The sequence below is a fragment of the Neovison vison genome, chromosome 4, assembly GCF_020171115.1.
Source record: "Neovison vison isolate M4711 chromosome 4, ASM_NN_V1, whole genome shotgun sequence".
Lineage (NCBI taxonomy): Eukaryota > Metazoa > Chordata > Mammalia > Carnivora > Mustelidae > Neogale > Neogale vison.
Window position 1 is genome coordinate 215373036 of NC_058094.1, and position 14888 is coordinate 215387923.

Sequence of the window (14888 nt, forward strand, 5' to 3'; positions counted from 1 at the left end):
GGTGAGTGCTCTCTAGCAGTTATCAGGCCTGTAGCAGAAGCAAAGGCATTTTCCACGGTTGTCTTTTGTGTCCATTCACTTGGATCCCAAATATCTTTGAGGCAAAATTTTCTTCTGTGGTTGTAGATTACATTTAATTGTGAGAATATCAAATCACAGCACTTTTTTTTTTTTTTTACATTGGACGGACAGTAAAACCAATTTCTAATATGACTTAAGAATGCCTAAGAACATTCATCCAAATCCGTGATGCTTCCAGAAGCATTTTGTAGTAAGTTAGACCACTGTGTATGTTTGCTTTGCACTAGCTCTTAAATTCAGGCTTAGTTGGTTTAAAATATTTTAAGTAAGAACCAAAAGTCATTCTCTCTTAGATTTTTCCCCTCAATGTGGTTTTCTAAACATTAAAAAATCAAAGATTTTCATAAATTTTAAAAATGAAGTCTGGCCATTCATCATTAAAAACAAAAACAAAAACAAAAACAAAAATTTCAAAAACTCACAGCATCTGATTTCGGCTCCTTAGATGAAGGTTCCTAATCACAGCATCCCTCCAGATGGTCAGGGAGCCTCTGTTCACAAACAATCCCAGGGGCTGAACGTGTGTAATTCTGTAAGGTTGCCCACTCCACTCTAGGACAATAGTTATACTGCAAAACCCACTGCAAATTCTGCCTATTGCTTTTAGTTCCATCCTTGAGAAACAGCATGAGTTTAAGCTCCCATTGGCGTCGTATTTCTGTCTCATCTTGAAGTCTTGGTCGCAAACACATTTTTAAGAACAGGACCAAGACTCTTGGGAAAAAGAAATGCAAAATATCATTTCTTTAATATTTATATTCTCATTTCATATTTCATAGAACTCAGACATTGCTGGCTGAAGAGTGACTGGCATGTAAAAGCCTGATGGGTTCCCCAGGGCACGCTTCCCTGGTACCATGTGCTATTGGAATCTGTCTTCTCCTAGGCTGCCAGCTCCATGAACTCAAGAGTTTTGGCTCTTGCTTTCATTCTTAGATCCTTAGCATGTTGCCTGCAGCAGAGCAAGGGATAAATTACTTTTCATATAAATGATTAAATATACAAATGTATGCTTGATTCACGATCATATGATTGCACGCAGAATGCCTGAATACATATATAGACTTTAGAATCTGTCTACCGTGAGGATACCATTCATCATTCAAATCTCTAAATGACAATGCTTCAACAGTCTAAGAATTATTTTTTTTCTGCTTTCTTTCTGGGATTGGGTCAGTGCTATGTGTTCTGGGAGAGTGGGTTTTCTGAGGGCACTCCTCCTTGCTCGGTTCCTATTTTTAGGGTTCTCAGTAAACTCTGGGGAGACAGCCTAAAACCCATGGATGGTCACTAGGGGTATAACACGTATCTAATCCAGTCATCTAGGTGATTTAGGGGAATACATGGTTTACGTCACTGGATGTGGGAGAAGCCACCATGATCGTGGACAACCACGGAAGGACTAAGACATATGTGTGCTAAACTTCTATGGCAGATGGCTTCTCAGAATAAGGCATGTTGTAACTCTATAGGGTAATCAAAGTCAGTGGACATATATTTGTCCTTCAGGCAAAATGGATACTTGCCCCAGAGGGTAATTTCATTCTGATCCATCTTGATCAGAATACCTGGGGAAGATTTGGGTGTCTGTATGACAAAATGACTGAAGGTGGTGGTCAGAAGTCCAGGAGGACTCTTGACAAGGTCAGAAACTAGAGGGACTAGAGATCAGTGAAGACCAGGACACAGAAAGGGATGGGGCCAAAGTCCATCTGAGAGAACAGACAGAGAAAAAACTACAGCAATCAGCTGAATACGGAATTCAGAGAATGAGAAAGTAGAGAGATTCAGACAAGGCTCTAGTGAGACCTGGGTAGAAACGATTTTATACAAGTGTTTAAAATCAATTAGAAAAGTCTCTCATTTAATACATGTTTTACATTTTTCTTACCCAAACTGAAAATAGCCCATTTAAATAGAACAATTGGTTTTATTTGATGGCTATGGTGCATTATTTCAACAATGATCTATCTCATTTTTAAACAGCATAAGTGAATTAAAGATGGCACTGTTTTCAGTGATTTTCGTGAACTACTTCCACGGGAAGGAAGCCAGGCTCCTCAGACCCCAGCACGTACCCAAGTTCCTAAACCTTCCTGGCAGCAGCATGCCCACATTAAATATCATTAGGCAACGTAGGGAGTGTTAGCCCTGCAAAATCAGCCTTGTAATGGGGAACGAGCTTGACAGAGAAATAAACTCTCCATTTGTGATCCAAAAATAGCACAGACCAGACTCTGGGCTAGGGTAGGTCTCGTGCTTCATGGTAGGTAACCTAAACAATCATAAGACCTCTTGGTCATGGATTTTATGACACAGGCAGGCAATAGCAAATGCCATGTGTAATTGGAGTGGCTGCAGTAAGAGAACTCAGCTTAGCAGCTGTAAAAACAACAAAGAATAAAGGAAAATTTCCCGTTAGCTTTTCTTTAATTGCTTTACTATACATAGATGATTAGCATGCTTCTAAAATGTTTTGTCTACTGGAAACCTATACAATAAAGTATGTATAGCATATTATAAATACATACCATACATACATATGTATACAAATAAATACATTTCTATGTGTGTGTGTTGGGGGGGAAGCTGTATGTACAGAGTCTTTCTGACATAACTTGTAAGCAACAATGTTGATCAGTGTTAACACTGTTTATCTCTGGGGAGTGGAACTCAGGCCACTATAGGAGTACAGAGGAAACCTTGACCTTGCCCGTGATTCTCATCTGTGCTATTAGAACTTTTTTTTCCCTATAAAAAGCATGTTCTACCTTTATGACTAAAAAATCTATATATTTGAAATAAAATTGACATGTTAAAAAAAATAAAACTGCTGCCCCACATTATTATAAAACCTGGATATTATGAGAAGTCTAGGAAATGAATGTCAGAAATCCTTTAGGCAAAGAAACTATTACAAGGTCCAAATGCAAACTGCTTGTATCTCCCAATGCCAACACATCTGCTTACGTGCTAAGGCCAACCACCATGATGGGCTAGGGAGCCAGGGGTTGTGTGGGGGCTTTCTGTCAGCAGTCGCTAACATCATGTCCATGCAGTTGCCAGCTAATTTCTCTTCTTCAGAAGTTGCATCAGTTTTAGGTGATAGACTCCATAAAGGTAACCAGAACTCTCAAAGTGAAATTTGTGGCCATGGTGTTTATTTCCTTCTTGGCTTCTTTTGTTGTTGCTGTTGTTTGTTTTTGTTTTCTATCAGTCCCTGAATGTGATAAAGCACAGCTTCACTGGGGGAAGCTGGGTTCTAAACCAGGTTCTATTCCATTAAATGTGTACTTCCAGAATACGTGGTTCTGAAAATAACGACCTGAAGGTTCTCTCCTGTTGTCTTGAAGTAACTTTCCATTTCTCATACTCCTCCCTACCAACCGAAATCCACAAATGGAAGCCCCAAGGAGAAAGCATCCGCTGACGAAGGGCTCTTCAGAGCCAAGCACAGAGGACAACGGGCAGCTAAGCCAGCCACGCTCCAGCACTGTCCTGAGAGGGTTTGTGGAAAATGGTATTCCTGTAAGTATATAGTTTTATGTCCTTTAAATGTTTGTGGGTTTCCAGATACAGACCAGGTCCAGCCCACTGGTTTCTGCCCTTTCTGATGGCCCACTAAAGGGGATACTATATGCTTGAGCTGAGCTGGAAACTCCTGGAGCATATGGCCCCAGCTCCTTCTGAAGGCCAGGACTTTAAGAAATGCTACAGAAGGTAGGTTTAATATTGAATCCATTAACTATGTATCCGTTCTGTTCATTTTTGATGTTCTTTTGTTGGAAAACCCAAGTCCCGAGGGTCTTTGCTTTTTCCAAAAGATATTTGCCTTGGCTGTACATAGTTTCCCATCCATAATGCAGAACTCTTTTGTGGGGGGGAGCTTGGAGTGATTTCCAAATGCATAAGAACCCCTACAGTAGTCATTACTTTATCTATTTCATACCAGGAATTTACTGTGACTTCAGTTGGACCTATTTAGACTGGCCTGTAGCCATCTATACCCTAAATTCTCTCTGGGCTGCTTTGAAACATCACATAGAAATAGGAGATGGTAGTTGGTGAAAATAGTCCTTCATCCCAGAGATGGCATCTGGGTAACCAACTGTGTGGCCAACTATTTGGCTCAATCTAGGGAATGGAAGGCACCATTCAAAGCCAGATTCCGGTCTGTTTCAAAGACTATATTTCTGTCATCACCACCTCTCTCTGACATTCCTACCAACTGAAAAACTCCCAGATGAAGCCCAGGGATTAAATTCTCCTGGAGCCCATTTTTTTCCAGTTTCTGGAGACAATCTACTGCCATCCTCCTCACCTCAGCATAAAACCCAACAGATAATTCCATCGCAAACACTGATAGATGGACATAGATGACTCATAACCAACCTATGCTTCCACAGCTAGAAATAACACCAATAATTTGATTTTGAAACAGCTAAAGAGATCCTTTACCCCCATCCCCAGAGAAGCTATTTCTCCTTAATACAGTTTTCCTATCTGTCCTCTCAAAATGATATGTGACCAAAATGCGATTCAGGTAAGCAATGCGTCACCTCTGGACCTTTAAAGTGAATGTGGAAATACAATCATTTATATGTTCACATGCAGAGACGCTAGGAAAGCACTTTGCTTATGTCTAAGAACAAAATGGAAGAAAGCTCAGAAGACATCAGCTTTAGTCTGAAACAACCCTGGATCACCCACTTTCATTTCTGACTTCTGCCCAAGTCAAGCAGACATCTTCACTGAAAGTTAGGAGCCCTTTCCTCCTGCTCTTGTAGTTATCACAGAGTCTCTACTAGAGGGACCGGTAAGTACAAAGTGATCTACGGTGGGATTCAAAGTTGTAATTCCAACGCCAGAAGAAACATTTCTGGTTAGGGCTCCCACAGTGGGTTTCTACTAAGAATTTCCTGGCAGGGGGAAACAGAGAAAAGAATAAATTAGACTACCCCATATGTCAGAAATGGGGTTGCAGCGCCATCAGGCATGACCTTGGGACCTGACAAGTAAAAGGTGAAGCGTCCATCGGGAAGACCCAGCCATCCTGGAAATCCGGCAGTGGAACTCATAAAACAAGGCTTTGTCCTTGGGATAAGGCTTATTGGGGGTAATGAAAACCAAACATTTAGAAGGAAAACCTGAAACGGGACCCCTCTCACCACACACCCAAGAGTCTCTACTTATTTGCCTCCGTGCAACACGCCAGTGACTGTGTTCTCGCTTAAGTGAGTTATTTTGACATATGTTGCTACTTTTGCATTGGCTGTTTTATTTCAAGTCAATTAGCCTGCTTTCTATTATCACTCGAGAAAGTCTAGAAGCAAATGCTGTCACAGTGCTCCATTTCCTGTAACCACAGTCCCCACACATGGTTTTCTGCTCAGCAACTTCAACAGCACTTAAAATCCAGTGATTCTGCCCAACCAGCCGTGGGCCTTCATTTAATCCTTTGCTCGTCTCTATCACAGCAAAAGGCAAAGATGGCTACACGTAGGCAGTATGGGGTTGTGCAAACAGCCCAAGCTGAACCAGTCCTTCGTGGCAATCAGCAACATCCCTGCAGCCAGGGCCAGCCCCCGGGTTCCCTCCCATGCCACCTCGCCATACCTTAGAGATACTGCACACACGTTGACATTATCCATGTGGCACATCCCAGCTCCTACAGAATGACAAGGGACGAGGGAGGGAGGGGAGACATGCAAAGAGTCACTAATCGTCTTGGTTTATTTCGTCTTGGAAACGGGAGCAGCTTTACAGCGGCATCGTCGCGGGACACCCAGAGGGCTTTCAGAGACCTCCAGAGTGCCTTGCGGTCTGCAGAGACTGAGTGTAAAGACAGCAGATCGTACTTTGCAGATTGTATTTTTTTTTTTTTTTTTGGAATGGTGGGTAGTTGCAGTAGAACTGTGTGGTGCGGAGGACTCGTGAATGCATGGGGGAGGAGGGAGCAGTGCCATTTGTATGAACATCCTGTGAATCTCGAAAATAAATTATACAGGTGAACACAGCAGTTCATGCTACTTGCTGGAAGCAACAAGGATCAAATTTTGTGGAATGTGTATTCCACAAATCTCCAGGTATCCTGCCTCTTCCTCAGCGGGCTATCATGTTCTGTTGTATGTCTGGTAGCCCTTAACATCTGGTGGCATGGTCTCAGATAGATTCTTGCAGAGAAAGACTTATTTGTGGATTCCAACAGCTTCTTCCAGGGGAGCTGCCCAATTGCCGGGAGGGCACAGGTGATACACTTGCTCAGGTTCTCTTTGCGATCTACCAGGGTCAAACAGCAGTTTCCAGGTCCTCGTGGCCAATGATCTTATAGTTCTGGCGGCTTTCTAGGTAAGCAGCCAAATCTGGGTCTCCAGCCTGCTGGGCTCTGTCTTGAGGTGTCTTACCCTAAAGGTGACAATGGGAAGGAAAGAGACATAAATACTTGCAATGAGATTTTTCTTTTTTTTTAAATCAAAGAGGTGTTCAAAGTTTACTCACTGAAGGATTTTTCCATGCTTATGGTTTTAGAGTTGACAAGACACTTTCAAATCTATTGCCACATTAAACACATGAGGTAGGTAAGTTCGAGAGAAAGGCAAGATCACTTGACAGGTGGGGCTCACATCTGAGGAAAGTGGGGTTCAGAGAAACTGAGTCCACAGCAGGAAATGGTGTGGCACCCTGAGTCTGGGAACCCCAATTCTTTCTGGGAGAAGGGCAAGAGAAATCACTGAACAGAAAAGTAGGAAGTAGGCATTTGGACTTCTGACGCCAGACGCTTCCATGATGCTAAACCCTGGGAAGCAGCAAGCAGACAATGAGAGGACCGGACCCTTGTAAATGATCTAAAAAGGTTTCTTTGCTGGTTTCAAAGTCTTCAGTTAAGTTTTCCCAATTCAGAATATCTCATCTCTCCAAAAAGAGAGTCAATTTTGGACTATAAAAGTGATATTGATTAAATAAACTTGGAAAAGCACAAAATTTTGAGGAAGAAAATAAAAATTACCATTAATTCCTATACTACACTAAGATAATTAACTGCCGTTAACCTTCCACAGAGTAGCCAATTTGTCTTTTTCTATGGCTCTACACAGAAAATTTTTATAAACAGAAAACCATACTATGGGATACCTGGGTGGCTCAATCAGTTAAACATCTGTCTCTTGATTTCAGCTCAGGTCATGATCTCAGAGCTCTGAGATCAAGCCCCATGTTGGGCTCCATGCTGAGTGCAGAGTCTGCTTAAGATTCTCTCTTTTCTTCTCCCTCCACCCTTCCCCCTTGCATTTTTTCTCTCAAAAAAAAAAAAAAAGTTAAAAAAAATCCCACACTCTGTTTACATCCTATTATATAATACACTTTTTTCCCCTTTATTAAGTGGATTTGATATAGTTATCAAAAATTTATGTCATGCAATGTTCTTCTACATCATCTTAAAAGATTGTATCATTTCTTGCAGCTTACTCTAAAGCCGTATGTATATTTATACACACACATGATGTATCTCGAAGGAGGTCAACAGATAGAATTCAGTAGTAGAAGGAAGGTCTCCATTCTTTGGCATGCATAAAGATATTACTGAACACTCCCTGAATCTTCTAATTTTTGTTCAGTGATATGGCTTTACCTATTTAAAAAGTGATATGAAATTCAAAAAGATGGAGGCATGGTCATTGTACCAAAGAAACAGCTCCATGTATAAGTGCACACGAGTATTACAAAAATTACTGCAGGCTTCTCAGCCTCCATCTGAGTCACTACAATGGCGAGTGTCAAGCTCAATTAAGCCTGTTCCCTGTAGCTTACAAGGGTAAGTGCGTAGAGGATAAAAGGAAAGTAACAGTGGCTCTGGATTCTTTCTAAAATTTTACTTATTTATCTGGGATTTAATACTGAACTGCTAGCTTAAAGTTCCTACGGTAAGTTTTTCCATCTTGCTTACAGTATTAATAGACTATCTGGTCCTCAATATTAATGAAGTTGGAATTACTAGCTTCCAAGTATTCAGAGAGGTGAACCGAGGTGGCTCTTGAGTTGGTTTTTAAAGGAACTATTCCGCATCAAGGGAAATTCTTAAGACATTGCTTCTCTCCAAAAAAGAAAAAAAAAAAAATCTAGGAAAAGATCCAGTCATAATTATCATGTTCTGCTTAACTTAGCATAAAATTACAAAATGGAAAAATTAACAGATCTCCCAAAAGGATGAAGCGTAGACTATTTCATATGGTAAGACTTCTAGAACACAACGTTGGGGGACATAAGCATTCTACAATAGCATGAAAAAACAGTAGGACTTCACTGACTTAAAAAAAAAATGAGAGAGAAAAACAGGCATACCTACATGTGAAGAGAGATCATTAAAATTTTAATAGTATACAGGTCATAGAGCGTTGAGATTTCTCATGATTTTAATCTTTTTAGATATTCTTTGCATTGCTAGAGGTTTCTATATAAGAATGCACTATAATTATAATCATAAAAACAAGGAAGCGGTGTTTTGGAAAGAAGCACACACACACTCAACAAAAGAGAACACAATCTCAAGGAATGTGGAGCCCATTTATCTGATTCGGAAACTTAGAAAGATAAACAAGACGAGTCTGCTCAGGGGCCTGGTGTCCTGCCCAGTCTTTTGTCTCTTTCCCATTGCTCCTCTTTTCCTTTGATTTTCTGAGGTAAGAGCAGTCCTTTGCATGGATAAGTAGGCAACTGCCACCCTGTGTGGTGAGTTGGCCCAGCCAAGCCAAACCTCCCTGAGACTGAGGCCTCCCGGATCCCCTAGAGGGTTGGTGTTTCTCTATTGGGTTACACGACGAAGAGTTTAAGCGCAAATATCATCTGGGAAGCATATCCCACGGAGCCCTTAGCTGCTCCTCGGTTTCAAATGACCCTACACCCACTTAGCTACCCAGACAGCTCACAGACACAGCTTAGCATGTCCGACAGCCCTAGTGAGGAACCCAGGCAGCCAGGGACCTCCCTTGGAGAGCTGGGATCTGGTGGGCTGCGGGGAGCCTGGAGAATCAGGCAGTGCTGCTGGCTCAGAACCGGGTTCGAAGGAAAAGACGTCCCCGCGGGAGACAAAGTTATTTTCTGGCGTTCACTGCAGTTGTAGGACACCCCGGGGGAAAATGGACCAAAGCAGGTGCTCGTCACTTCAAGAGGTCTCGTGGGGCTCAAGTCCTATAAGGAACAGGTCTGTGTTCCTCGGCTACATTCATCGGCTCCAAACTTAGGTTATGCACTGCCTTAGCTTAATGAAACCCTCATCTTTATGTTAAAATTCTTCTCTGCAACTCTCTACAGTTAAACGGTTTGTCCTCTCTTCGCGTCTACCCAGGATGGTTTCTCAGAGCTGCTCGGTCTCCTCTGTGGTACCGATGTTCTGTATTAACTGTCCCCCCCTCTCCCCCCCACCCCGTCCCTTCTCCTGGGCTACAGTCCTGGGGCTGCACTGAGCTTTACCTCGTCCTCTGCTCCAGCTTCCAGGCCTTTCCTTGGTACTTTCTGTAAAAGAATGACTCCTGGTTCAGCCTGATCTCAGATCTCCTGAGTGGAGTTTCTCCTGACACCTGACCTCTACCTGTGGGCATCTTTCCCCTCAAGGTCGGCAAGTAGGTCACACTATCAGTTTCTGGCCTCACTGCCCTCAAGATATGAACACGCTTTAAATCCAGACTGACATGCCTTTTGTTGCAGGGAAACCAACCATGCTTCAGGTCCCGATGCCAGAGGACCACTGTAAGACAAAGACATTACGCAAACCATGGGAGAAAACCCCACTTTATTGCTTTGTCACCTCCTCCATCCCGTTGGATCCGGGGAGTGTTCTGTCCCCACGTGAGAACGACTCATCTGCTGGGCTGGGGCTCAAAAGAGCTGAGTTTGGCTTCAGGCTCAGCTCCTGGTCTCGGGGCACAGAGCTCTCTTTTGGTTTCAGTTTCCGCATTGATGAAATTCCCACCCTAACTTCAGGGGTTAACTTTTAGGGAAAAATATACGAAAATAAGTAGGAAGAAACTTTCAAAAATAAAAAGCCAACAAAAAGGCACCAGATTTAAGGCAGTAACCCTCTGTCCAGCTGACCACCCTGACCCAGACAGCTAATGACCTGGACACCCAGACGCGGGGCCACAGAAATCACAGATCGGAAGCTACTCTAGATAAAGTCGCTGAAGGAGAAATTCCAAAGCAGGCCGGTGTCTTCTACCCCTTTCCCAGGGCTTTGAACCTCACCTCCCCACAACTTGGCTGCTGGCCGGGGGGCAGGACAACCCCAAAGTCCCAAGGCCAGCCCATTCAGAGGTTTATAAAGTCCCATAGGCAAGCACACACCCTTCCCCTTTGTGCTTATACATTTAAACTACAGTTTCTCTAAATGAAGCACTTTATTTTTTCCTCCTTTTTCCAAAGCCCCAGGCACTTCCATAAGCACAGAAAGGATGCCTTTGCTGCGGGCACAAGTGAAGGCAATGGGGCCAGCGATCGTGCCCGGCGGCAGGATGTTTGCCCTCACTCCTCCAGTTACCTTGGAGTCCGTCTTTCTCAGAGATGCTCCCGCGTCCACCAGAAGCTGGCACACAGCCCGGTTCCGCTGGCAGGCAGCCTTGTGCAGTGCGGTCTCACCCCTAAATCAAAGATGAAATGGGAAACCACCCATAAAGGGGTTGGGGGCAGGGGTGGGAGTGGGGGCGGAGGCGGCAGGGAGGGGGTGAGGGTAGCTTCCTATCCCTGCTGCTGGGGTTCTGTGCTCGTCCGCCTCCTTCCCTATCCGCAGCGGAGACCGGGGGCTGGGCGCCTTCGGGGGAGGTGGGTGAGGGGGGTGTCTAAAAATGCCTTCAGTCATCAACGAACCATAACTATCTGACACCAGTCGCTTGTCTCACAGTGGTAACTAGGCTGAGTGATTTTGTTTTCAACCACTAGCGTTGGATTTAGGTAACACCCAGTAGCACTGCTGAACACACTGATGCGGGAGAGGGGGCCTAGCCCCATGAAACAATGTCCTCTGTGGACACGTTCAGGCAGAACCTAGGGGCACCAGATCAGGGACATATGGGGCAGGCATGGGAGACCAGAGGCCTTTCCAGCAGCTCAACGCTGGGCTCGGCAGACCATCATCTGGCCCTTGGAGGGGTGTCTCTGGGGGACTTCGCGTGGAAGGACCAGGTCAGCACAAGCCACTCAACCTACTGATGCCACGTGGATGGCAGGTGGGAGGGCATGGGCCGCCACAGAGGACATCTGGGAGAGCTGGGAACATGAGCTCTCCCTGCTGGCCGTAGGCCCCTCAGTATAGGAAGATGGCAAAGCTAAGTAGCCACTTCCACCCCCTCTATGGGGCAGTCCAGGGAGGAGGAGATTTCCATTCTGAGTCTAATACTGAAAAGATGTTTAAGGCCAAAGCGTATGGAAAATCAAATGCAGTCCTTAGAACAATGCTTAAGTGACAACCTTGCCAATAGGTTGGGGCGAGCGGACAAAGTCTCTGTCACACGGACGGTGTCTTCCCTTTCTAGTCAGTCATAACCATAGAAGTCTATCTCTTCCACTCAGCTTCCATCCTACTCTTTTCTCCTTTTCCTCCTCCAGACCTACTGAGCTCCTCCCCACCCATTTTTATCGCCTTTCAAATGTCTTTGAAGGTTTATAGTGCTTTCTATAAGGCTTTCAGGGGGAGAGAGTTAGCCTTTCTTTGTTCCTACTTGGGGAGGAGGAGCTATTTTGCTTCCCTAGGAATAAAAAACGTTGAAAACAAACATCATGAGTTTGAGGCCCACCCCTGAGAGGATGATCTTCTCAACGAGAGTTTCTCATCTGAACCTCAGACATAAAAATGGTTGGAATGACTATATTCTTAATTCTCCAATGGCTGCATACACGTTGTTGCATTCCAGACCCAGTATAGGTTTCATTACAAACAAAGCACGCTATAGGGCATTAGGACGTAATTTTCTCACAAACCCCAGTTGAGAAAGAGTAAATAAAAAAGGCAAATGTATTTATTTAGACTTCTCAGTAGTCTATGATGCACTGTGCAAAACTACCTTGCCCAGGGGAAGCTCTAAATGATGAACAGCGACGACTGTGCGTGCAGTCGTTATGATTCTTGTCATCAATTTTTATTGTGTGATTCTTGATTGAGAAGATTAGCCCTGCACGGTTATAAATACAATGGAAAGTGAACTTCTTACCACTGACATTTAAATTATCTATTGTAGGCTCTACAGACTACCTTCTCCTCCAAATACTCTCTGAAGAAAATAATCTAGACTATGTAATAAAGGCAACACTCACGTTTCGCTGTCTGCCATATCCAATAACTCAGAAGGTCCTAAAGAGGAGGAAAGGAAGACACCATCAAAAATAAATTCAGAAACTAACGATTAACACAAAAAAATCTATAGTCACAGAATTAAAACACCTTGGAAAGGTGAATGAAGTAGAGTCACTCGGTGGAAGGGATAATAAGACCACCTCCCCCGCTCTGCCCCCCGAAAAGATAGGATTTCTCTATTCCCACTCACCAACTTCCCAACTGCCACTGACCAATATGCATGGGATGATACAGGCTATGCTTTTAAAACAGCTTTCAACCAGGTTGAAGAAATAAAATCCATCAGAATAGAATAAGTGAGAAATAACTAAAGGGTTACCTTGGGAGAACGGGGACACGTTGGTGGGCTTTAAGGATTATCATTCCCCAGCGGCAGATTGTCTGAGATGGGCTTTTATACAGTATGATTTTAAAGCTACAAGATACCATAGATATCATCCAGCCCAATATCTATCTTCTAGAAACAGAGTAAAATTGTATTTTTCATAAAATTTCCATTCAAAGACCTAGAAGAAATGTTATGTATAAACACCAAATGGTTATAGATGCTTCCTTAGAAACGGAAATGTCCAGTGGGTGTGTGCACTGATGATATTCTATTTGTTCAACAATTAAATCATTCAATCTGCCAACGACACTTGGAATGGCCACCTTTCTACCTTCTGCACCGCTGCTGCCCCCCCCAGCCCTCCTGGACTCTAATCAGTCTGCAGGTATCAGCTGAGACACAGTTCCCATAAAGCCCTCTACAATCTCTACTCCGAATTCTGCATGAAATGTTCGGCCTATATGCCCCCTCACTTTGGACACTAACCCTTGTCCTCTAATTGGGAGGGTGACATAATTCATCATCCAAATTGAGATTGTCCTAGACGGGAAGGACTATGTAATTAGCGATCATGACATTCCAACTGTAATAAAACCACCTGCTGATTTGTCTCTTTGTACAACTAGACTCTGGTAAACCCCTTTGAAGCTTTGGCCTATGCCTTGTTTGCCACTGCGTCCTTCCTCAGTGCCTGGCATGGAGCCTGGGACCAAGCAGACGCTTACATGTTTGTTTGGATTAATGACTAAATGGGCTTGGATGTGCCGAACGGAGTTCTAGGTATTGAGCATTCTAGTCTTTAGAAACAGGATCCTGTTGATTTGCTGTCTGTCTTGTCTGGTATCATTATCACTGAAAATGTGCTTATGTGATTACTTATTACATAAAAAAAAAGGGAAGAGGTTAGGACTTTCTAACCATGGAAAGTCACTGGCTAAGATGACCGAGGTGCTGTGGGACCTTCACAATCCTCCCGGTCATCCAAGAAGCTGCCTCTTCTTTCACATCTACTGGCCATCTAGGCCACGTGACTCTTCCCTTATACCCTCTGCCCTATTTGCCTCTTCCCTTTGTCCTCTTTGACAAATTAGGCTTCCTAATTGGTCTCTGCCTGGAGCGTAATTAGCATACCGAAACAGTTACTAAGAAAAATGAAAATCTCTCTTTTCATTCAGATTTCCAGGTTTCCAATTCAGCGTACTGACTGCTCACTCCCAAGTGTTCAACCGTGAAAGTCAGCGGTCTTTCACCTGGAACCGACCTTCCTCAATTCGCTCCAGGTCCCATTTTTTTATATCAGTTCACCAGGTAGCTGTGCCATCACACGCCTGTCTCTCGGGCTCTCCCCAGCTCACAGAGCTTATTCCCTCCACTGTCCTGATCCAGAACAACCTTCTCTTTTCTAGCCACACACCTAAATGTTACCCGTCCTGTGAAGCCCAGTCTGTGACAGGCCTTCTGCAGAGACCAGCTTTGACAGAAAGACTCTCTCCCTTCTCTGCGCTCCCGTGACACGGACTTGGTTCCACCCTTGTATTATGTATTTGCTTTTCAGGCCTATACCTCTCTCCCTAAATGAATTATACCAAATTCCTGCCGTGTAAGAATATTTAGTATTTTTCAAGCACCCATCCTACATTAAGGACTTAGCAAAGACTTAACTCCTTTATTTTTCTTCCTCAGTCTTGTGGTTCTAAGAAAGCATGAACGATAATATCCACAACAAACACCCAGGGAAGGGTAAGACGGTACAGTGTGGCAATGGGTACCGGAGCTGAACCTCCCTGCTTCCAAATTCGGGCTCTACTTGGCACTTACTGGATCTCGGGCAAGTTCATTTACTCTTAGTGTCTCAATGGCCAAGGACGATAAAGAAGCATTGATAGTATTTATCAGGATTGTTGTGCGGTTTCTTAAGTTAATATAAGCCATATGCTTAAAATGGGAGCTGGGCCGCTGCATGCCATGCCTGAAGTTTGGATCTGAAGGGTCCTACTCTCCGCCGAAAGCCGATTGCACTAAGCTGAGATGTGTAGCATCCGTGGAGGGAGGGAGGGTCCTGGGCTCTGCATTTATCTCCGTTGACTTCTGAAGCTACCTGTTGACTCAGATTCCGTGTCCCGAGAACCAGTGCTCCAGACC

At 43.9% G+C, this 14888-nt stretch overlaps 1 protein-coding gene across 6 annotated transcripts in view; it reads right to left on the reverse strand.

Moving 5' to 3' along the window:
* Positions 1-5793: 5793 nt before the first annotated feature.
* Positions 5794-14888, reverse strand: part of DGKI (diacylglycerol kinase iota) — a 438228-nt gene continuing 429133 nt past the window's right edge. For all 6 annotated transcript variants that reach the window (XM_044246656.1, XM_044246655.1, XM_044246660.1 and 3 more), the window contains 3 exons: positions 12379-12415; positions 10610-10709; positions 5794-6486 (listed from right to left, as the gene is read on the reverse strand). In XM_044246656.1, coding sequence (XP_044102591.1) covers positions 6370-6486; positions 10610-10709; positions 12379-12415 — 254 coding nt within the window. In that variant the 3' untranslated portion in view covers positions 5794-6369. The remainder of the gene's footprint in view (positions 6487-10609; positions 10710-12378; positions 12416-14888) is intronic.